A 25,762-nucleotide genomic window follows, 5' to 3' on the forward strand; every position below is an offset into this window, starting at 1 on the left:
GTATATGTGTGTGTGTATATGTATATATGTATGTATGTATGTGTGTGTGTATATATATATATATATATATATATATATATATAGATAGATATATATATAGATGTATGTATGTATATATATATATATGTGTGTGTGTGTGTATATATATATATATATATGTGTGTGTGTGTATATATATGTATATATATGTATGTATGTATGTGTGTGTGTATATATATATATATGTATATATGTATGTATGTATATATATATATATATATATGTATATATGTATGTATGTATGTATATATATATATATATATATATATATATATATATATGTTATTATATATATTATTTTCTTTAATATATAACATCTAGATAAACAATAGAAATATAAAATAAATAGTAATAAAATATAAACTATTTTAACATCATACAATACTGCAAAAAACTCTAAATGTAAACACTGTGCTGTTCAAACGTGCAGCTTTCTCGGCATATTGTTATTTACGTTTCTGCTAAATTACATTAAATATAAAATTAAAAATTGTTAAATACCCATTATAGCCACAGTTGAACAGTTCTCCACAAGGAGGAGTAAACACTTGAGAATAAAAAATGCAAAAATACCTCAGTTGGTCTGCAGCCACGCTGAAAAACGCATGACGTAGCTGTCTTTTAGTCCAATCGGAGCTCGCTCTTCCTCCTGCGTCCTACAGTCAGTAAACAGCATGGCGGCCTCCATGCAGCGTTTCGGCACAGCCGGGAGACACTTTATAAAGAACTTATTCAACACAAAGGTCATCAACAGGGTAAGACATTACAATCACGTCACTTATATGATTGACAACTGCTAAAATATTAAGAACGATGTCCTGGCAGTTATTAAAACAAGTTAGGATATTGGGGTTAGCATAAGCTGGACCAGATGATGAAAGCGTTACATAACGACAGTAATAATGTGACATTGATTACTTTGCTAGGATATTTGTTAATACTATTATCTCAGAATGATTTCACTATTTATTGCTGATGTCCGGCTCAGTGCTTATGCCGTGTGGTTTACCTTTATTGATTTAAAATGACAGAAACATACAGAAAAATACAAAAACAACAACATAAAACACAGTAAACATCATAGTGTGCCAATAAATCACTGATTATTTTACAGATTATCAGAGGAATAAAAAGTGTTTGTTAAATATTTTTAACGCTTTTCAACATTTTCACAGAAGATATGTAGAAATCAATATCAATACAAAATAAAGTTAACACGTGAGATGACTTAGGATATTGATATTTTTGTGTTTGTATGTGAAATGATAACAATAGAACACAGAAGTGTTGATAAATCCGAGATCTTTAATGAATGTTTGATTATGTTAAAACACATGGTTTACTGTGGTATGTACAGTTTTTGAATCTGCTTAATTATTAGCCCTCTTGTATATTTTTCCCAGATTTTTTCAGCACATTTCTAATCATAATAGTTTTAATAACTTATTTCTAATAACTGATTTATTTAATCTTTGCCATGATGACAGTAAATAATAAAAAAATTATAATAATGACTAGATATTTTTCAAGATACTAGTATTCAGCTTAAAGTGACATTTAAAGGCTTAACTAGGTTAATTAGGTTAAAGTTAGGGTTATTGGGCAAGTCATTGTATAACAGGGGTTTGTTCTGTAGACCATGACAACTATATATCGTGTAAGGGGGCTAATAATATTGACCTTGAAATTGTTTTAAAATTAAGAACTGCTTTTATTCTAGCCGAAATAAAGACTTTTAAGACGAAGCTCACTACTCTTGATAATTGATGATTTCCTATAATATTTTTTGGGGAAGAAAAAATATTATAGGAAATACTGTAAAAAATTCCTTGCTCTGGTAAACAATATTTCAGCAATATTTAAAAAAAATAAATAAATAAATAAATTCACCGGAGGGCGAACAATTCTGACTTCATCTGTGTGTGTGTGTGTGTGTATGTGTGTTTCAGAGTGTGTCTGCTCCGGCTGTCAATCAGGTGGTTTTAAATGTACCAGAAACGAAGCTCACGACCCTTGATAATGGGCTAAGGGTGGCTTCTGAAGACTCTGGACTATCCACATGCACGGTAAACTCACCATCACAGCTATGTCAATCTCTGGTGTCTTATGAAGTGGATTATTTAAACCTAATATGAGGGGACATGAGGTTTTTTTAATTGAGGTAAAGCTGGTTTTATATTCACACATTCGTTCATTTTAGGACAGTGAATACATGTGACACTGTCTCTATATTGTTTACCACGCTACCTTGAATATCGGGTTTGAAATCGCGTGCAAGTACGAGTTAAAAACAACATTAGCACTATCTAGAAGACTGTGAACAATGTTGTACACAGATAGCTATAATGTTATTTCCCTATTCAGAATTCGCAAACAATGCGTTTCTGAAATTATATTATTAAGGAGAAACTCTAAATGTGCAAATATAAAACCAACTTTACCTCTTTTTTTTAAGCGTGCTTTTTCTTGAAAGGCATAAGTGTCTGACTGGGACGCAAGTATCTCATAGGGGCCACCAGAGTGGGGGGAGCCCATGTCAGAAATAACCATAGCAGAAGTAAGATATGTGAGCCAGCACCCCATCAGTGTTCAGAAATTGAGATTTATGCATCATCTGAAAGCCAAATAAATAAGCTTTCCATTGATGTATGGTTTGTTAGGATGAGACAATATTTGGATATCAATATCTGTTATCTGAAGGTTTAAAAAAATCTAAATATTGAGAAAAATCGCCTTTAAAATAGTCCAAATTAGCATCTTAGCAATGCATCTATTACTAATCAAATATTTAGAGTTTTAGGAAATGTACAGAATATCTTCATGGATATCTAATGATTTTGCCATGATATATGTAAATTCTAATTAAATTCTAATTTAAACTTAAAATTAGGGGGACTATTTTTTTAGGGGTGATTTCCTGAAAATTGTCCGACCGGGACATGAGTGTCTCTGAGGGGCCACAATTGTGGAAGGAGCTTATGTCAGAAATAACCACAGCAGAAGTAAAAATAACCGACCCCAGAGAAATTGAGATTCATGCATCATCTGAAAGCTGAACTAATAAGCTTTCTATTGATGCATGGTTTGTTGGAATAGGACAATATTTAAATATTAATATCTGGAATCTGAGGGTTAAAAAAATTAAGAAAAATCACCTTAAAAATGGTCCAAATAAGCTTCTTAGCAATGCATCTATTACTAATAAAAATGCAGAGTTTGGTATCTAATAAATTTTAACATAAAGGAAAAATGTATAATTTTGAGCCATACACGTATAGCATTATAAAACATCTTGCCATTTTTTAAATTAGCATTTATTGTAATGTTTTCAGTTTAATTAGAGTAGTTTTATATGATTAATCTACTGGACATTTCTAAAACGTAAACATTGTAAATGTCTTTCATTAAAGATTACGAAGCAGAAATAATACCAAAATATTTCACCCAGTTATATACAGAACTCACCTTGCAGTGATTAATAAACTGCATTTCTATAATAAATATTAGATATAAATTGCAAGCTCAGACCAATAAAAGTAAATAATAATAAGATTAAATAATATAAAGTAAAAGCGAATGCATAAAACAAAACATTCATTGAGTTTAATGCCCAGCGAGTCAATGCTGACTTATCAGAGTATTAATTGTGATCACATGATCCAGGTTGGTCTGTGGATTGATGCTGGGAGTCGCTATGAAAATGAGCATAATAATGGCACAGCGCACTTCCTGGAGCACATGGCATTTAAGGTATGAGAACAAATTATTTGTCTTAATACGAAAAGGTTTGGTTCAGACGTTAAACCGGGTTTTTAAATGCACGTTTAGGGCACCAGAAAGAGGTCTCAGCTGGACCTGGAGCTGGAGATCGAGAATATGGGAGCTCATCTGAACGCGTACACCTCCAGAGAGCAGACGGTGTATTACGCTAAAGCTTTCTCCAAAGATCTGCCTCGAGGTAAACAAACAATTATACTCATCATAGCATAACTTGCCAAAACATGTAGAGCAAGTAAAGTAAAAGCATCACTACTCAGAGTATGAGTAAAGCAGCTCTTCTGAAAGCACTCAAGATGCATTACGCTGTGGAAATGAGTCCACTATAGACCCTGCAGATTAAAATCAAGCTTACATCAGTCCTGTTTTCCTTTATGTGCGTTTCTAAGTGTAAGTTCAATCATTTGCTATCCATTGACTATTATAATTAAATCAAACTACATTAAGGTGTTAGTTCATCCAAACTGTGAGTATTTAGATGTGGTTGATTTTGCATTATGTGTGTGCTGTAAAGCGGTGGAGATCCTGGCGGACATCATCCAGAACAGCACTCTGGGAGAAGCCGAGATCGAGCGGGAGAGAGGAGTGATTCTCAGAGAGATGCAGGAAGTGGAAACCAACCTGCAGGAAGTGGTGTTTGATTACCTGCACGCGACAGCCTATCAGGAGACACCTCTCGGGAGAACCATCCTGGGCCCTACGGAGAACATCAAGTATGAACATCAAATACTTTAATTTCTAAGCGGATGAAAATGACATGACATAATTTCAGTGTTCACTATTTTATTTATAGCACTTTTGGTTTAAGGCGGCAGTTCTGATGTTCATTACTTTATATTTTACCTGCATTTAGATATAAATACAAATATCTGGCTACCAGTTAAATATAGAATTGCTTTCAAAATGCAGTTGCTATTTGTATTTAAGTGTCTAATTAGTGCATCTTATATTATATCCGCCCATACGTTGTCAATATTTACATCTGCTTTGAAAACAAACCTTTTCTCTGTGGCTTTCAATGTTCTTTGACCTTTCACATCAATATCTTTTCCTGTGTTTACATGGTTTGCTTCTTCTGCCTGTGTGTTTTATTGGAAAGCACTTCAGTCAGCACCAGTCGTTTTTACTTGATGTGCTATGATCTGATGTTGTTGTTGTTTTGCAGAACTATAAATCGTGGGGATCTGGTTGAATACATTACAACACACTACAAAGGGCCCAGAATCGTATTAGCAGCAGCCGGAGGTGCAGCTACAGAAAAGCCTGTTCTTGTCCACACGACTGAATAAATCACTTGCTTTACTTGTGGATGAGATTTCAGCATGTGTTTCTGTCCTGTCTTTCAGGAGTGTCACATAATCAGCTCATCGATTTGGCCAAATATCACTTTGGAAAGCTGCCGGCCAGATACAGTGGAGAAGCTTTACTGCCCTGCCATTTCACCGGGAGCGAGGTAAATATACTAATAAATAAAGACATATACACACACTGCTTCAAATAGGATTTACATCAAATCAAAAGATATATATATATATATATATATATATATATATATATATATATATATATATATATATATATATATATATATATATATATATATTATTTGTGCATATACATTAGATTAGATCTGGAGCCAATCTAGCAAAGTAACTTATGATAACGGTCTAAAAATTTGTACTCCCAAATGTAAATGTTAGGGAAAAATATTAAATAAAAATTAAAAAAAGAGAAAAAAATCAAGTTAAACAAAAAATGTCTGTCTGTCTGGCTTCAATTTAAATGTATTATCTTTCTATTTCTAAGGATGTTTGACTAAAATATTATTTTAATAAATATATTTGTTCATCAAATCTGTTTTGTTTAAATGCACCAAAATACATCGCCTATATTCTCTGAGAGATGGATAAAAATATGAATTTGACTCATTTATGCTGAGCAGTGCACTGTATGCATGTATATGTATTTATTTATTTAGTCTTATCTTTTTGCCTTAGTAACTTTAAGCAGATTAGATCTGACAACACAGTTTACGATTAAAACAAATAGATCAATCAACCAGGTGTAATTTAGTGTGTACGCATTTACCATTAGTGAAATTTACCAGACATTTCTGAGTGAAAAATTTTTGTACACATTTTTTAATCGAGCTTGAAACTTACTTTGTTAGAATATAAAATGATGAAAAATATGCATATATTTACTTTGACATTAGTGCTGATAAATCATTAATCAAATACAAAATAAAAGTCAGTTTACATAATTTTGTGTACTGTGTATATTTATCTTGTATCCATGATTACATGTATAGAATTTTGTTTATATATATATATATATATACACACACACACATATATACACACACGCACAATTTTTTATTTATAAAAATAAAACATGTACAATGTTTATTTGTAATTTATATTTATTTTAATAAAAATATAATAAAAAGATATATAAATGTATGCATCTGCATTTATATACATATTAAATTTACACAATACATGCACAATATGTAAATACAAACTTTTATTTTGAAGGATGTAGTCATGATCATTAAACAGCACTAATGGACAAAATCAAGCGTTACAGTAATGCACTTCTAATCAACTTTTTTTTTTTTTATACAATAAAACTTTGAAGCAAGTTAAGATTTTTAAAAGTCTTACCGCGTGTTTTCTCCAGATTCGTGTGCGTGATGATAAGATGCCTCTGGCTCATATCGCAGTGGCCGTGGAGGCGGTCGGCTGGTCTCATCCAGACACCATTCCTCTGATGGTGGCAAACACACTGATCGGGAACTGGGACCGCTCGCTCGGCGGAGGAATGGTGAGATCTTCACTCAATGCTGAATAGAGACTCAATGTGCTGAAAATTATTCTGAAGAACTAAATTACGCCATTAAGGGTTTTTTAATTATTCAACCTACTGTGAAATTTTTATTAAAACATTTACATTTCTCAAGTGTTGTTTAACAGAGAGAAAACACATTTTTGAACATAATAGTCGTCTCATGCCTAGTATCAGGCATGTTAAAGAGTAAGGCCAGACTCACACTAGATACAGTTGCCTCAAACCGGGCCAAAGCACGCTTGTCCCCCCTCCCGTCTCCCCCGACGGCCCGCACTCACTCCACAATCGGGCCTCGGCACGCTTATGTCATCGCTGCTGCACTGTTCAGTGAGAAGCACTGTCAATCAGCAGCACAGTGGAGATTTCTGTAGTTATATCGTTTCAGTGGTTTGATATGCAGTGACATGCAGTCAGATATTTCGCCAAACAGTCCTTAGAGATGCGGTGAAACGCAGTCAGATATTTCACCAAACAGATCCGCCACTTTTGGCGCTCATAATCATAAAGCTCTCGTGCTGCAGGAATGAGGAGGTCTGCTGAAGGTGCAGCTGTCGTGCAGTGAGGGGTTTGCGTCTTTAATAAACTACGGCAGTTTGCGTTTACTGAACAGTAAGAATGATTAATAAATCATATCAAACAGTCCCTTAAAATCACGTCTAGCTTTCAGTTTCGGGCCCAAGTGAACCGCGCTCAGGCCCACCTCTTCCAACCGGGCCAGGGCCGGCCAGGTGAACTGAGCTTGAGCCCGATTCAGCGCACTCACACTTCCTGATCCGGTAAACGGGTCTGGGCATGGTACGGATGGCATAGTGTGAGTAGGCCCTAAGTAATTTGTGGATAAGTGCTTACTGGAGATGCAAACTGTTTAAACCAGGGATCACCAAACTTGTTCCTGGAGGGCCGGTGTCCTGCAGATTTTAGCTCCAACCCTAATCAAACACACCTGAACAAGCTAATCAAGGTCTTACTAGGTATACCTGAAACATCCAGGCAGGTGTGTTGAGGCAAGTTGGAGCTAAACCCTGCAGGGACACCGAACCTCCAGGACCGAGATTGGTGACCCCTGGTTTAAACAGTTTGATTTGGTGAACTGACCAAACACTGAAGATCTGGTTAAAAACAATGATTCATTCGTGTATCGTCCATCACTGATTCACAAAGCTTCATAACGCAGTGTTCGCTCAGCTAACCAAAGCAAGTTTTTTTTTTTGCAGAACTTGTCCAGTAAACTGGCCCAGATGTCCTGCCAGGGGAACCTGTGCCACAGCTTCCAGTCCTTCAACACCTGCTACACAGACACAGGCCTGTGGGGGCTTTACATGGTGTGTGAGCCGGGAACCGTCCACGACATGATCCGATTCACTCAGCTGGAATGGTGAGAAGTGAACCTCAGAGTTCTGCGAGTTCAGGAATATTTTATAAGCTCTTAAATATCTAGTCAAATATTATTTACTGTCATCATGGCAAAGACAAAAGCAATCAGCCATTAGAAATGATTTAATGAAGCTACGGTTTGAAAATGTTGAAGAAAAAAAACTCTTCGTTGTTTGTAAAATAATAAAAAATTTGACACAAACGAGGGCCGATCATTTCCGGTAATGAACACACGTTTGCTTTCAGGAAGTCTCTGTGCACGAGTGTGACTGAAAGTGAAGTGAACAGAGCCAAGAACCTGCTGAAGACCAACATGCTGCTTCACCTGGACGGTCAGTGCCAGATCAGTGTGTCTGTGTGCATCTGTCTGTGTAGAGATGTGTGAAGTGTGCGTGCTCACATATGATGTGTGTGTGTGACGCTGTGTGATGCATGTGTGTGCAGGATCCACACCCATCTGTGAGGACATCGGGCGTCAGATGCTGTGCTACAGTCGCAGGATTCCTCTGCACGAGCTCGAGGCCAGAATAGACGTGCGTAAACATTTGATTCTCTCTTTAGAAAAATAAATGCACGAAAATGCACGAAATGCAAAAATGCACGTACGGACAGATGTTTCAAAAATAAATCATGATTCATCAAAACAATCATACTAACATCTACAAAAAAAAAAAAATCTATAACAACAAATACACAATAATCATCCATGCACGATTAAAAAAACCTTATATATAATGAGATTAAGCTAAGAGGTGCCTTTTAAATGGTTTTCTATTGGCATCAAGTGTTTTGGATTATAAAAAAAAGCTCTTATCTAAAGTCAACAAAAATGCAGTGTTTCACCTCGCCTTTTCAGAACTGAAAGCAGCCGACATCAAAAATAAACTCTATTACTGTTTGTTTGGGTGCCATAATTGTCTCTTCCTAATTCATAATTTGACTTCTTATAATTATCTCTGTCGATTTCTGCCCTTATATGGAGCTAATGTGCAGACTGGACTATTGCAACTCTCTACTAGCCGGGCTTCCAGCTAACTCTATCAAACCTCTTCAGAACGCAGCAGCACGAGTGGTCTTTAATGAACCTAAAAGAGCACATGTCACTCCGCTGCTCATCCGTTTGCACTGGCTGCCAGTTGCTGCTCGCATCAGATTCAAAGCTCTGATGTTTGCTTACAAAGCGACTTCTGGCTTTGCTCCTTCTTATCTGCTCTCACTTCTGCAGATGTATGTGCCCTCCAGAAACTTGCGTTCAGTGAATGAACGTCGCCTCGTGGTTCCATCCCAAAGAGGGAAGAAATCACTTTCCCGAACTCTCGCGTTCAATCTGCCCAGTTGGTGGAATGAACTCCCTAACTGCATCAGTACAGCAGAGTCACTCGCTGTCTTCAAGAAACCACTAAAAACTCAACTATTTAGTCTCCACTTCCTAATCTGCAATTCCCTCTCTAACTCCTCCACTAACTACAAAAAAAATTACTAATGTTTTACTTCTTACACTTTACACACCTGAAACTTGCCTACAGCACTTATTCATTGTTGCTCTTATAGTTGTGTAAATTGCTTCCTTGTCCTCATTTGTAAGTCGCTTTGGATAAAAGCGTCTGCTAAATGACTAAATGTAAATGTAATGTGGGCGTGTATTATGCAAATGAGTAATATAGTGCACAAGGACGCTTTCTGAAAACAATTCATGTTCACTATATTAACTCAAGCACATGTGCACGATTTGTGAATTAAGCAGAAAGTTTTCGTTAGAAATATTAAAAATAGACTTATTCTCAGTTAAAAATTAGTATTAGTTACTGATTACAAGTGAATGAGAGCCAGTGTGTGTCCAAATCCAGCTTAAATCTGCCCATTTCTTTCCTCAGGCCATTAACGCCACGACTATAAAGGACGTGTGTCTGAAATACATCTATAATAAAGCTCCTGCTATTGCAGCTGTGGGTAAGTGGACGTCTTCACTCTGTGCTCTTCAGTGTTGGGTTAACAGACTTTTAAATATAATATATTACTTTTTTCTTGTTACTCAGACAGAGTAAATAGTTCAGATGTAAAAGGATGATATAGTAATTTGGGTAACACTTTGAAATAATGGTCCATTAGTTCATGCATTTACTAACTTGAACAATCTTGAACAGCATGCATTAATTATAGTTTAACATTTACTAATGCATTATTAACAGCGCTAGATAATGCACAACGAGTTAACATGAACTAACAATCAACAACTTAAATATTAACCTGCATGATTAAATTCTCTATTATCCGTTGTTTGTTGATGTTAGTAAATAAATAAACTAATGGACTCTTATTTTAGTGTTACATTGTTATTGGTGTACAAATAAATTGAATTTAACTCTTTGTTCTGTTCATTCTCCTTTAAAAACAATCGAGAATGTTAAAAAAAGGTCATAACATCACAATCTTAAGTCCATTTTTAAATGGAAAAAGTGACTAAATGTGTTACTTTTTAAATAAAAGTAATGTGAAAGTATATTTTATAATATTTCTGCCAGTTTTTAAAGATTGAGATTGGTGTATGGTTGTAATATCAGTTACTTTTTTAAGGATAGTAATGTGAAAGTGTGTGTTATGTTATGTTTGCCTTCTTTAAAATATTAAGATAGGCTTAAGATTGTAATATATGACTTATCTGTTAACCCAACACTGGTAGTAATGAAGTGTTTGATATTCTCCCTAATTAAACACACCAATTATTGACCGTCTGCAGGACCCATCGAGCAGCTGCTGGATTATAACAGCATCCGCAATGGCATGTGCTGGTAAACACTCAACACAGGCCACAGAGCTCCAGATCTGCTTTTTTCCATGTTTATTTTATTATAAAATAAAGAACAACACAAATAAAGTTAAAAGACCAGGTTGTGTGTGTGTGTGTGTTTTGTCATTTTTTGTTTTTAGCAGCGACCTGTTCCTGTGCCGCTTTCTTAGCCTTTATCATCTCCACCAGCTCCTGCAGGAACAGAGGAAAAAATATACATTTCTGATATTTTTATGTGTTGTTTATTATTTAATAGTGTTTTTAATTTAAATATGAATAACAATGAATTAAAGAAAACAATAATAATCTATCTGTAACACTCTTATTATAGTACATGCAGGCTGACCAGGAAGAGGAAATGCATTTATATCAAATCATTTCATGTTTAGATCAATATGAAATATAAGTATTAATAAATATAAATAATTTAAACAAAATGCTACATAATACAAATAAAATTATGGAACAACTGTGTGGCACAATATTGTAATATACATTTCATTTATAAATAATGATTATCAGTATTTACTATTTACTTGTCACTATTTTAACGCTAACTTATTTGACAATTCCTATTGTCATTTTTCTGTCGTATGCTCTTGGTATCAGCTCGAATTATTGCGTGTTAGATATATTTATTACTACAACTAACTGGAATAATTTAATAATATATTTGCACCATTTTAATTCTACTTTTGTTACTGCATGTAAACACAATCATGCAGAAAATGGAGAATTTTGGAGGATTTAAAGTATGATCTTAGTGTGCAAGTGTCTAACCTAAATATCTACATTGTGTGCAAAAATCAACATTTCAGTGTGCAAAATCAACATTTCAGTGTGAAAAATATCTACCCTTGATAAATAGTGCAAAATCCACATTTTAGTGTGCAAAAGAAACTAACCTGAATATCGAATTTAGATGCAGAAATCTACATTTTAGTGTGCAAATGTCTACCCTAAATATCTACATTTTAGTGCGCAAGACATCAACATTTCAGTGTGAAAATCTAAATTTCAGTGTGAAAAAAATCTACCCTTGATATACAGAGTGCAAAATCTATATTTTAGTGTGCAAATAAACTAACCTGAGTATCTAATTTAGTGTGCAAATGTCTACTATAAATATCTACATTTTAGTGCGCAGCAAATATACATTACAGTGTGCAAAAAATATTTGGATCGCGCTGTACTGTGCTGCAGTGTCATGTACTGTAGAATTCATTACTATTAAATTCAATGATTAATATTTTTGTGGTTTTTACACCCTTAAAACTGGTTATCGTCCCATGCCTAGTATCAGGTATGTTAAAAAGTAAGTAATTTGTAAGTGCATACTAGAGATGCAAATAATTCAGTTTGATTTGGTGAACTGACCAAACACTAAGAAGATCCAGTTAAAAAGAGCGGTTCATTACCATGAATCTTCCATCACTGATTCACAAAGCTTCATAATGCAGTGTTTTACTCAACTAACCTCCATGCTGAGTTTTTTTCCAAGAACTTGTCCAGTAAAAAATACCCTGAATATAAAATATAATATAAAATAATATAAAAAGAATATAAAAAGAAAAAAATACACTGTAGTGTGCAAAAATCTACCCTGGATATCTGCATTTTAGTGTGAAAAAAAATATTTTGGTATGCTAAAATTTTTTTTTAACCTAAATATCTAATTTAGTGTGCAAAAATCTACATTTTAGCATGCAAATGTCTACTCTGAAAATCTGCATTTTAGCATGCAAATGTCTACTCTGAAAATCTGCATTTTAGTCAGCAAAAAGTATGCATCTTAGTACGCAAACAAAACTACCACTTAGTGTGCAAAAATCTACCCTGAATATTAAATTTAGTGCAAAAATGTACATTTTAGTACGTATAAGTCTTCCCTGTATATCTACATTTTGATGCAAAAAAAATCACTTCCTCCTTTTTATCGTGCAGACATCTATATTGAATATCTAATTTAGTGTGCAAACTTCTGCCCTGAATATTTGCAATGCAGTGTGCTGTAAATGATGCTGAAGGCTGGATCTGCTCACTTTATATCTCTTCATGCAGTCTTTCTTGGAGCGTCCGGGCACCGCCTCAGAGATCCTCTCCCAGCGCTCGGCCGTGCTCACCGGGTAGGTTTTCAGAGCCTGTTCCAGAAGCTTCTGCTCCTCTGTGGTCCAGGCGGCAGCGTTCGAGTCTGCACCTACAGCTGCACAAATGTGTGTGTGTTCACAATGACGGACGTGTGTGTGCTGGATGCATAATATATCTAAATAAATAGCCACTAAATATAGTGAATGTATACTATATATACACGATTAATAAAGTAACGTCTCACCATCGAATCGCTCTGACGGCATGGCGTTGTCTACAGTGGGAGGAACGGCTGAATGCTCCTTCTTAAACTTCTCAAAGGCCTTTCGGTTAATCTCATCTTTCTGGTGCGGATCTAAAATGAAAATAAAGCAAATGAAGAACACTCACACAAACACATACGCACACTAACACACACAGCTGATGACGTACCCAGTTTCTGCAGTGTTTTGGCTTTATTGATGACGTCTTTGGCGGTTCTCCTGACGCCGCTGCTGGAGTGCTGGTTCATGTAGTTAGCGATCACCTCCCACCTGTCAATCACAGAGAAGGTCACACAGGTGTTAGAGAAGGTCACACAGGGGTCATGATCAACATAGCGCAGTCACACACACGCGCACTCACCTGGCGTTTGTTCCAGCAGGAAACAGGTTGACGGCTTTGATGAGCAGCTGCAGGTCTTCTTCGCTCCAGCCTCTGTTGTTTTGTCCTCCTGCTGCACTGCTGTGTTCAGAGCCACGCGCTGCCTGCTGAGCCTGCAGCTCTGCATCCTTCTCCTTCTGCAGCTGCATGTTCACCTCCTGCACCTGCATCATGGACAAACACGCAGATAAATGCATGTACAAACACAAACATGCATAGATACACAAACACAAACATTTGCACAACAAACATAGATGCTCAAACACACACATGCACAAAAACACATACATTCATGCACAAACACACACATGCACAAAAACACATACATTCATGCACAAACACACACATGCACAAAAACACATACATTCATGCACAAACACACACACATGCACAAAAACACATACATTCATGCACAAACACACACATGCACAAAAACACATACATTCATGCACAAACACACACATGCACAAAAACACATACATTCATGCACAAACACACACACATGCACAAAAACACATACATTCATGCACAAACACACACACATGCACAAAAACACATACATTCATGCACAAACACACACACATGCACAAAAACACAAACATTCATGCACAAACACACACATGCACAAAAACACAAACATTCATGCACAAATACACACATGCACAAAAACACAAACATTCATGCACAAACACACATGCACAAAAACACATACATTTATGCACAAATACACACATGCACAAAAACACAAACATTCATGCACAAATACACACATGCACAAAAACACAAACATTCATGCACAAATACACACATGCACAAAAACACAAACATTCATGCACAAATACACACATGCACAAAAACACATACATTCATGCACAAACACACACATGCACAAAAACACAAACATTCATGCACAAATACACACATGCACAAAAACACAAACATTCATGCACAAATACACACATGCACAAAAACACAAACATTCATGCACAAATACACACATGCACAAAAACACAAACATTCATGCACAAACACTCACATGCACAAAAACACAAACATTCATGCACAAATACACACATGCACAAAAACACATACATTCATGCACAAACACACACATGCACAAAAACACAAACATTCATGCACAAATACACACATGCACAAAAACACATACATTCATGCACAAACACACACATGCACAAAAACACAAACATTCATGCACAAATACACACATGCACAAAAACACATACATTCATGCACAAACACACACATGCACAAAAACACATACATTTATGCACAAATACACACATGCACAAAAACACATACATTCATGCACAAACACTCACATGCACAAAAACACATACATTCATGCACAAATACACACATGCACAAAAACACATACATTTATGCACAAATACACACATGCACAAAAACACATACATTCATGCACAAACACACACATGCACAAAAACACAAACATTCATGCACAAACACACACATGCACAAAAACACAAACATTCATGCACAAATACACACATGCACAAAAACACATACATTCATGCACAAATACACACATGCACAAAAACACATACATTCATGCACAAATACACACATGCACAAAAACACATACATTCATGCACAAATACACACATGCACAAAAACACATACATTCATGCACAAATACACACATGCACAAAAACACATACATTCATGCACAAATACACACATGCACAAAAACACATACATTCATGCACAAATACACACATGCACAAAAACACATAAATTCATGCACAAATACACACATGCACAAAAACACATTCATTCATGCACAAACACACACATGCACAAAAACACATACATGGACAAAAACGCATACATTCATGCACAAACACACACATGCACAAAAACATACACACAATTCATGCACAAATACACACATGCACAAAAACACACACACACATGCACAAATACACACATGCACAAATGCACACATGCACAAATACACACATACACAAAAACATACACACAATTCATGCACAAATACACACATGCACAAAAACACGTACAAACATGCACAAATACACACATACACAAATACACATACACACATGCACAAATACACACATGCACAAATACACACATGCACAAATCATGCACAAACACACACATGCACTAAAACACGCATATAAAAACAAATATTGATAAATTCAGTTGAATAAATGGCATTTTAAAAACTAAACACAAAAAACTGTTACTTTAAATGGTAATAATAATATTAAAAATTTTTGGTATTTTTGATAAGATAAATGCAGCTTCAGTAAGAGAAAGACGATCAAAAACAGAAATTACTGACCCCAAATATCTGAATAAATGCACAGATGAACTGCACACAGCAAATACAGGCTGCGTTCTGACTGGTTAGGTGTTTGCAGTGTCTCACCTGTTTCTCCAGAGCTGCTTTACTCTGCTCTTTATTGCCAGCAGACAAAGCTTCATTGAGCGTCTGCAAACTACAAACAAAAACAAAACAAAGAGTCAATATTCCCAATCTTTTCAGAAATGTCTTTACCAGCACAAGCAACGCTTTGATGTTTGTGTTTAGCGCTGTGCCAGCTTCTATGGCTATTTTTATTGCGAGCAAAAGTATACTGGCAAGGCAAACTTTATTTACAGAGCACAATTTTACACAACCGTAGTTGATCCAAAGAGCTTTACAAAAAAATAAACTAGACAATAAAACTAAAAATAACTGGCATTAAAAATACAATGAAATATATTTAAAATACTAAAATATAAATAATAAAAAATAACATGCATGCATCAGTCAAAGGCAAGAGAGTAAAAATGTGTCTTTAAGTTAGATTTAAAAGCATCCAAAGAAGGAGAGATTCTGATGTTCAGAGGGAGCCTTGGGGCCGCAACACTGAAAGCTCGATCACCCTTTGACTTGCAGCGAGACCGAGGGACAGACAAAAGAAACTGATCATGGGATCTTAAGAGTCTAAAAGCTGTATATGGCCTAATAAGCTCGCTGACATAGGCCGGGGCAGAATTGTGCAAAGCTTTATAAGTGAAAAGAAGAATTTTAAAATACTGCGACAGGTTTTACTATTTGTTTATGCTAAAAACTCTAAAAGTGTATTTGGACAGTCCTAAAAACTGTATTAGGTGTAGAAAATTGAATAAAAGCAATTCAGCAACACTTTATTTTTAGTCACAATCCACACCATTTTCAACTATCTTATTACCAGCCTATTATTAAGATATGAACTGTTTATTAACACTTAAAGTATGATCTTATTCAACATCCAACTACTACCTTAAAGGGCCATGAAACCCCCTCGTTTCAGCAGGGTGTTTTCACACCTCTACTTTGGAAAAAGTCAGAAAAGTGGGCGTGTCCAGCTCTATTTAGGGGGGAGTGTCGGAGGAAGAAAAGTGGGATGGTGTGGGAGTGTCTATTTGTGCACGCACGAGTTTCAGAGTCAAAATACTCACACACACAGACAGGAGAAAGTGATGATGTTTAACCTACATGGACATCTGCAGTCGAATTATTTGCCAAATTATTAAATGTTGGACTTTAACTGCAGTTTGGCTCTTTCATTCAGGGAATTCATTCATGCCCCTCGCGACAAACGCGATATTTGATTCGAGGAGCTGCTCTAAGTGTGTATTTTTCATGCAATGTTTGATACCGCACTGCGAATGAGAGAAAAAAAAACTCTGCATTTCCCGGAAACTTAGATGCACACGGCAGGTAGCGTCAGAAAGCCGCGTGTGTTATTCTGGTCACTAAATGCGGTGCTAACATTTCTGCACTCAGTGCAATAGTTAACTTAATTCGATACGAACAAACTGAATAAACAAAGAGCACTGGTCGCTCACTTACCAAATCTGTAGAGACAGGACAATCACCAGCAACTAGAGCCGCGTCTTTATGAAGAGGAGACTACAAGCGAATCCAGATTTCAGCATTTGCAGATGAGAACAGCTATCAGGTAAACAATAATCATCCTTAGACACGCAAGTTATTGTTGTCGAGCGTCGCGTACACTGTTAATCCACACGTGACTCCAGCTGCGCTCTCACAGAGAGAAAATGAAAACAAAACTTCACTGCAGCAAACTATAAAAGCAACACTTCACGCTTGTTTTGCCAACACAACGTGGCGTCTCTGTCGTCTAAACACTGTGACAGTAATGAATATTAATGAAGTTGCACAATAGAGCGCGCTGATTGGTTTGAACCAAGCTTTACTCATGCATTAATGCAGCACACTGTAAGACGTAATAAGACACACTCTGGCACAGACGCCCAGTCTGCACGCTGGAATACACACTATTATGTCATGACCGTGACGCAGCTTCAAAAATTTGTTTCAAACAGGAAGTACGAATTTGCTTGAAATAACGCAAAAACAACCAATTTACACTTTTTAGTGAAATGTAGGCGTCCTAATAGTGTTTTTAGCAGTGTGGGACACATATACGACTGTCAACAGCTCAAAACACATGTGTTTTGGTGTTTCGTGACCCTTTAATAACTATTAATAAGCAGCTAATTAGTAGCTTATTGAGCTGAGAGTCGTAGTTCCCTGCAAGAATTGCCTTTTTGAGGATTTCTACCTATATTTGACGACCCTCAGAAACGTTTCTACTCGGAATATATGAGCATAATATACAACAAAACAAAGGACCAAGCCCCTGCTTTCAAACAAAACAAAACATTCTATCCTCATCTGTTCATGTTTTATACCCACTTGAAAGGGTATAAAATGTTTCAGCAAAAATCCTACATATTTGAAATGCATTGGAGAACATCTAAAAAATAGTTCAATATTAAATGTATATAGTATATTATGCACACACACACACACACACACACACACATCAATGGCTGGTAAGCATTTTCTCTTAATGGACGAGTTATTTCTTCAATGGCAGGGAAAGAGTTAATGGTTTGTTAATAGTGTGAATTGTACATTAAAATAAAGTGTGACCATGAATTCCTCGCAGAATTAAAGTTAGCATCACATGTTTGATGTTTGGGTGTTTTTGAGGCAGTGTATTGACCTGATGAGCTCCAAGCGGTCGCAGAGCTTCTCCACCTCCTCCATCATCCTCACGCTGTCCGCCTCATTGTCTGTGAAGTAGTTTTGGCTCTGTGGGAATAAGAGAGGAGCAATTCCAGCGTTACAGATCTGACATTTGCAGTAAAACTTAATGCATAAATTCACAAAGAATGTTTATGTTACAGGTATATTCAATAATAATCTTAATTTGTTTGCATTGTGAGAAAATGCAACACGTATGCTGTCAAACACCTTTTCTTCATTTGCTGGTGTTTATTGTAATTGCATGTGCTGTCTTAAATTGCAGGTCTGCCAGTTGTTCTGGTGAAAAATGTGTGTACAAGGTGGACACTAAACGCTTCTTGCCTTGCAGGTCATGCGGAGTTTCTGCCGCTCTTTCTTAATGGCTTTTTTCTGCGCCTCTTTCTCCTTCTTAGCCTGTTGAGCTGCCTGCCGCGCCGCCTCCTCCTGCTGCTCCTTCAGCAGCCGCGCCGCCTCCTCCTGCTGCTGACGTGCCTGCACACACACACACACACACACACACACACAGACAAATATGATCACATCACACACTGCAAAAAATGCTTTTCTTACTTAGATTTTTTGTCTTGTTTCTAGCCTATATATCTCACAATTCTTAAATCAAGAAGAATTTTCTAGACAAGCAAAACATATTGTCTTGTTTTCAGCAATAATATGCCAATATTAAGTGAGTTTTTTCTTAAAACAAGCAAAATAAACTGCCAATGGGGTCAGCAAAATAATCTCGTTTTTCCTTTTGACATAAGATTATTTTGCTGACCCCATTGGCAGTTTATTTTGCTTGTTTTAAGAAAAAACTCACTTAATTTTGGTATATTATTGCTGAAAACAAGACAATATGTTTTTCTTGTCTAGAAAATTCTTCTTGATTTAAGAATTGTGATATATTTAGACTAGAAACAAGACAAAAAAAATCTAAGTAAGAAAAGTATTTTTTGCAGTGCATATACATATATTTAGCATTGTTTTTAACTGTGCACCATAGAGAGAGTCTGCGTGTGTCGATTGGAGAGTCCAATAACATTGCGTGCATGCAAAAAAACGAATTTATTTATATTTAAACAAATTAATAATGTCTTTTATATATATATATATATATATATATATATATATATATATAAATATAAATATATATATATATATATATATATATATATAAGTCATAAAAGTTCAAAAGTCTTTTAATAGCCACTTTTTACAATGAGTAGTGAAAACAGGACATTAATTTTTATTTTTGTTTTTGTGAGTGTGCGCGCATGTGAATTGTCTTGTCTGTTTGTAAAGTGTGTGTGTGTGTGAAATATATATATATATATATATATATATATATATATATGTATATATATATATATATATATATATATATATATATATATATATATATATATATATATATATATATATATATATATATATATATATGTGTGTGTGCAATTTCAAAAACAGAGAGAAATACACATAATTCTGAGATTATTACCCTTGACATCGATTATTAGTTTGAAGAAATATTACAAAAACGATAATAACAAAAAAACAGCAAGTGTTTGTCAGCACTGACCCGCTCTTTCTCCTCCTGCTCTCGTTTCTTGGCCTCCACTTTGGCCTTCTTCTCAGACTCTTTCCTGGCTTTCTCCTCCTCTTTAAACTTCTTTATCCGCGGGTCAGCATTGTAGGCCGTGTCTGCAAACACACACGCACAGGCGATCACAGTAAAAGCTAGGGTTGCACGATATCGGAAAAATCTGACACTGCAATGTTTTTCAGAAATATATACATCATGCAATATGAATGCAATTTCGCCAGATGGGTTAAATATCTCTATTTGGTAAGAATTCAGGTACAGAAATTAAATAACCAAATGTAAAATAGTCTTTAATGTATAAATAATTAAATAAAATATTTTTTCAAGCTACAAATGATGCTGTTTCTTGTGCCTGAATGCTTTAGATCAGGGCTGCTCAAGCCGGTTCCTGGAGATCTCCCTTGATAATTACAGGCAGGTGTGTTTGATATGAGTTGCAACTGAAATCTAAAGGAAGGTCGATCTCCAGGAGATCTTTAAAGTGTGGACATGCTCATAGAGTCACAGGACTTAAAGCACATGCAAATGACACAGTTATGCTCCATTATGTCAGATTCTTCTCTCATTATGTCAGTAAAAAAATCATCAATGACTCCACAAATCTCATGTTATGAACTGTGGCTCCATAAATGTAAAACTCCACATTGCAGATCCTGAGTTGTGACTGCTGCAGATGCACACATTGCCATATCAGTGCTGAATCTATATAATGTCTAGCCCTAAAAGAGCGGATATTGATCCTATAATCTTCTGCTCACCAACAAGGGTCCGTATCCGGTTCATCTCCTCCTTCTTCCTCTGTGCTCGAGATGCTCGGTTCTGCTTCTCAATCCAGCGCCGCTCATCTCGACTGAAGGACAGATTTGAGTTTGTTTACTTATTGCCAGATCAGCATAGATAAAAGCATTACAAAGAGTGAATATTACTCAGTTTAATAAATAATAGTATGTAAATATCATAAATAAAACTCTAAAAAAGTAAAAAATGTCATCTATATATAGTCTCACTGCAGTATAATTTTTTTTAAGCTGTTTGTTTAGGGCAGTGGTTCTTAAACTGTGGTACGTGTACCACTAGTGGTACGCAGGCTTCCCTTAGTGGTATGCGGAGGAATGAAATATGTCTTGTACATGCTACACACATTTAAAAATTTATCAAGAATGATGGATATAATATGCCACATATGACATATAGCCTATATTTCTGAGATAATCTGCCAGGTTATTTGAACTGTGCAGAGTTGTAGCTGCTTTATTAAGCCCACTGCGCTACTGTATTTCAATACTGCTCATTTTAGTGGTACTTGAAGAGACAATTGTTTTTCTGAGGTGGTACTTGATAAAAAAGGGTTTGAGAACCACTGGTTTAGGGTATTAAGGTGTGAACTATAATAACAATGTACAGTAAATATTCAACCAATAACACATGACAGCAGAAACTTCCTCACCATTCAGCCTTCTCCTTTTCCTCCTCGTCTAAATAGGAAAATTCTCTCCAGGAGTCAAAGTTGTACCTTTAGAAAGGCAAAGAAAATAAGTATATGATTAGTTTTTTGGGGGAGTGCATGAACTTCACATCATTTTGGCTCAAAAATCAATGCATGCTATTAATATTCAACTCACCAAAATGAATAGAAATTATCCACATCTTCAAACGATGACTCCATAGTTCCCAGACTGGGGAAGTGCTTTTTAACAGACCACCTGAAGGGAAGAAATGCATCAGTAAATGTGCCATATCAATGCTATTAATCCCTCATCTCTGATTATTTTACCTGGCGTTCCTCTCAAACACCGGTGCAAACACCTCGAAGAAGTTTTCTTTGCCTTCTGCTTTTGTAGGAACGGCATTGTCAAACGTTGGATCGACGCTGTCAAACGCTCTCCGCTTCACTGGATCTGACAGGATCTCTATTGCTGCAATCATATATATTCACATATTTTTATTATTGAATGCCATATTACATATATAACAAAGGCTATTTTCACAGCAAAACCATTTCATTAATAAATATACAATTAAAAACACAAGCAAATGACAACATAAATTAGATAAGACATATGATAGAATAAATCCTGGTGACACTTTTGCTGTTGTTGTTTGTTTGTTTAAACTTTGTTAATCCCAAAGGGAAATTCACATGTCACATCAGAGCTCACCATACAATATAACAAAATAAAAAATGTATATATATATGAAAAGCAATTACAATAATACATATCTATATATATCTATCTATATATATATATATATCTATCTATCTATCTATCTATCTATCTATATATATATATATATATATATATATATATATATATATATATATATATATATATATATATATATATATATATATATATATATAAATAACATCCATAATGCAACCCCTTGCAATACAAAATTCTACAATATTATACATGCATATTCTAATATAATATATTGTAATATAATTACAATATATATTCTACATAATTCATCCAATATGACATGGATTATATAATCTGATCACAGTTGGTAAAAATGACTTCCTGATTAATTGCAGCAATAGTGTGTCTGTAGAAATTGCAGATTAGTTTTAAATTATATATTAGCATTAAATATTCCTCAATGATAATGGAGAAAGCATATAAAAAGTCATGCATCTCATTTGTTATAGAGCTCAAACCTTTAGTTATGCATGTGAAATAATCATTATCGCCTTCCACAATCTGCTCTCCTGCTGCTTTCCGCTTGTCTGGGTGATGCTTAAGGACCATCGCTTTGTCTGTGCACAAAAACAGGAAATATTTGCTTTATTTATGCACAAAAACAAGAAAAAGTTGCTTTATCTGTGCACAAAAAAAACCCAAAAAAGATTTGCTTGATGCACAAAAAATATTTGCATTATTTACAAACAAAAAGAAGAAATATTTGCTTTGCACACCAAAACAAGAAATATTTACATCATTTGTGCATAAAAACAAGAAAATAAATAGTTTTATTAGACAGGAGAGAGCGATAATTATGTAAAAATATAAATCAGAATATATATAACAACATTTATTTGTTATTTTCAGCATCATTACTTCAGTCTTCAGTGTCATTATATTAATAAGATCAAGAAATATAACTATCAGTGGTAAATACAGTACATAATTTTGCACATCATTAAAACATAAATCATCATATTATATTAACAAATACATCACGCCACTGTTTTGAATGAATAAATATATAACAAAATATCAAAGATTTGATTTGAGGAAATATAAAAGTCAAACTTACGAGCAGCTTTGATCTGTTTCTGCGTTGCTTTATACCTGACGTGTGCCAGACCTAAAACAGCATAGTGATCTTGGTTCTGTAATGCAAGAGGAGTGTGTCAGTGATTTCAGCTCACACAGTCTCTGACCCACACACTTTATCACAAATACACTTAATTAAAAATGTACTATCACATAGATATCACCTTTTTGAAAAAAAAACAAACACTATTTATATAATTACATTTATAGTGCAATAACTGCATGATAACTTTGTGTGTATATATATATATATACTGTCCACACTATTCATTTGACTGGACAAAAATTAAAGTGAAAACATTATACAAATAAACTAAACAACAAACACCTTCCAGTCTTTGGGGTCCAGTGTCTTCAGCATGGGATACTCCTCCAGCTGAAGCTCTTCATCCTCCTCTTCCTCTGACAGCTCCTCCTCTTCCTCCAGCTCTTGAAACGAAGCCGACACATTTCTGTTCCTGCGCTTCAGAAAAGCCTCGAACCAGCGGCCGACCGGCTCCACCTGAACCTGCACTGAGGCTGACACACACACAACAAACACACATTTACAACACTGTAACAACGGAAAATATATTCCTGTTTTGTTAATTTCCCCCCTTCATTTTGCATTATAAGATCCAAAGGAACAACACAAAATTTAAAACAATAACTTCTTCACCATTGAGCATTCAAAATCCGAAATTGTATTATATTTAATACATTTATTATGATGTAATTACAAGTAACAATTTAATTTAAAATTATAATATTAATATTATTCATTAATATTAATATATATATTTATATAAGATTAAACACCTAAACCCTAACGTGTACTTTATTATTATTATACATTTATATCAGTTTTATTAGTATTATAATTTTGTAGCGTTATATAATTCATTTATAAAGGGTGAGTGTTAAAATGTCAATTGTTATCAAGTATAAAAAAAAAAATATTACAATTCAGAGAAATTAGGGCAATTCATTTTTACATACATGTATTTACACTGAACAATAACTAAACATTTGATTCATATGTTGATGATTTTTATATAGAATAATATTTTATAACTATTATAATTAATTATATAATTATAATTAGAAAGTAAAAAATTATAAAGTAATACAAAGTTGAGCCAAAACATTTTACAGTATATGTTCTTTGTTATTAATTACTTAAAGTAAATATCATCAGGGATTTGTATGATATCATTATTAATATTTACACTTTAACATTAATTAATAACAATAATATTTCTACATTTGTAAACTTCTCACAAAGCAATATTATCATTACATTAACTGCTATTACTTATATACAAAACACTGATGTTTACAGATAGTGTCTAGCACTTCAAATTATCAGCATGAACTGTATAATGGCGTTAATGACTAATTAGGTACTTGACTGGCCTGCCTGCAGTCCTGACCTGTCTCCAATAAAGAATGTGTGGTGCAAATTGTAGTGCAAAATATGACAACAAACAGTACTGTTGCCCACCTTAAGACCTGTTTACAGGGAGAAAATTACACCTGAAACACTTCATCACTTGGTGTCTTCAGTCCTTAAACATCTTTTAAGTGTTGTGCGACATCACAAAGTGGTAAATGCTTTACTGTTACAACTTTTTATGTGTGTTGTAAGAGCAAAAATTGAAATATGTGTTTGTATGGAAAAACAAAACAATAGAAATCATGAGGAACACATTAAATAATGTGCTGTAGTATAGCCTGCTATGAAATACAAGTCAAAGTAAATCACTAATTACACAAATCCACTATTAAATCATACATGCCAGCTGTATTCAAAGCAAGATATGCTTTTAATATGATTACTGTGGCATATTTAGACAGTCTGAACCCAATGCTAAGTAACACTACTGATCTTTATATAAATAAAATTAAAGTTAGCTGATTATCCTCATATCAGAATTAGCACTAACGCATAATAGTCTAATCACAGCTAATGAATCAGAAAAAGCACATTATTAATAATAATAATCTGTGAGTGTGTGTCAGCGGGATGCTGCAGATCTCACACACACACACACTCAATATCTTATTATATCTGTCACACTTACCGGCGACGGTGTTATAAACCACCGTAAGCTGCCCCTCTAACGCCTCCGTCAACATTTTCGCTAATTCAGACACACGGACGACTTAAAGTGCTCGCATTCGCGTTAAGTATCGGCTTATTTTGGGATGAATTAAAGCTGCTGTTCTGCTCAATTCTGCCTGATCCACAT

The 25,762-nt window shown here is 34.9% G+C and overlaps 2 protein-coding genes across 2 annotated transcripts; one reads left to right on the top strand and one right to left on the bottom strand.

Annotated features, from left to right (window-relative positions):
* The first annotated feature begins 688 nt into the window (after positions 1-688).
* Positions 689-10,927, top strand: pmpcb (peptidase, mitochondrial processing subunit beta). The gene is given in 13 exon segments (NM_001012496.2): positions 689-794; positions 1,989-2,105; positions 3,703-3,789; positions 3,868-3,997; positions 4,331-4,529; positions 4,982-5,061; positions 5,163-5,269; positions 6,499-6,642; positions 7,881-8,041; positions 8,287-8,372; positions 8,485-8,573; positions 9,915-9,990; positions 10,778-10,927. Coding segments are annotated over 13 exon segments (1,413 nt in total). The 5' UTR covers positions 689-713; the 3' UTR covers positions 10,834-10,927.
* dnajc2 (DnaJ (Hsp40) homolog, subfamily C, member 2) lies at positions 10,868-25,750 on the bottom strand. Its single transcript, NM_212811.1, is given in 17 exon segments — positions 10,868-11,020; positions 12,871-13,031; positions 13,161-13,271; positions 13,349-13,449; positions 13,541-13,722; positions 15,993-16,062; positions 18,628-18,716; positions 18,993-19,142; positions 20,227-20,348; positions 21,009-21,100; positions 21,698-21,763; positions 21,873-21,953; positions 22,025-22,166; positions 22,913-23,011; positions 23,512-23,587; positions 23,860-24,050; positions 25,595-25,750. Coding segments are annotated over 17 exon segments (1,857 nt in total). The 5' UTR covers positions 25,650-25,750; the 3' UTR covers positions 10,868-10,951.
* Positions 25,751-25,762: the final 12 nt, after the last annotated feature.

The sequence above is a fragment of the Danio rerio genome, chromosome 4 (assembly GCF_049306965.1).
Source record: "Danio rerio strain Tuebingen ecotype United States chromosome 4, GRCz12tu, whole genome shotgun sequence".
Taxonomy (NCBI): Eukaryota; Metazoa; Chordata; class Actinopteri; order Cypriniformes; family Danionidae; genus Danio; species Danio rerio.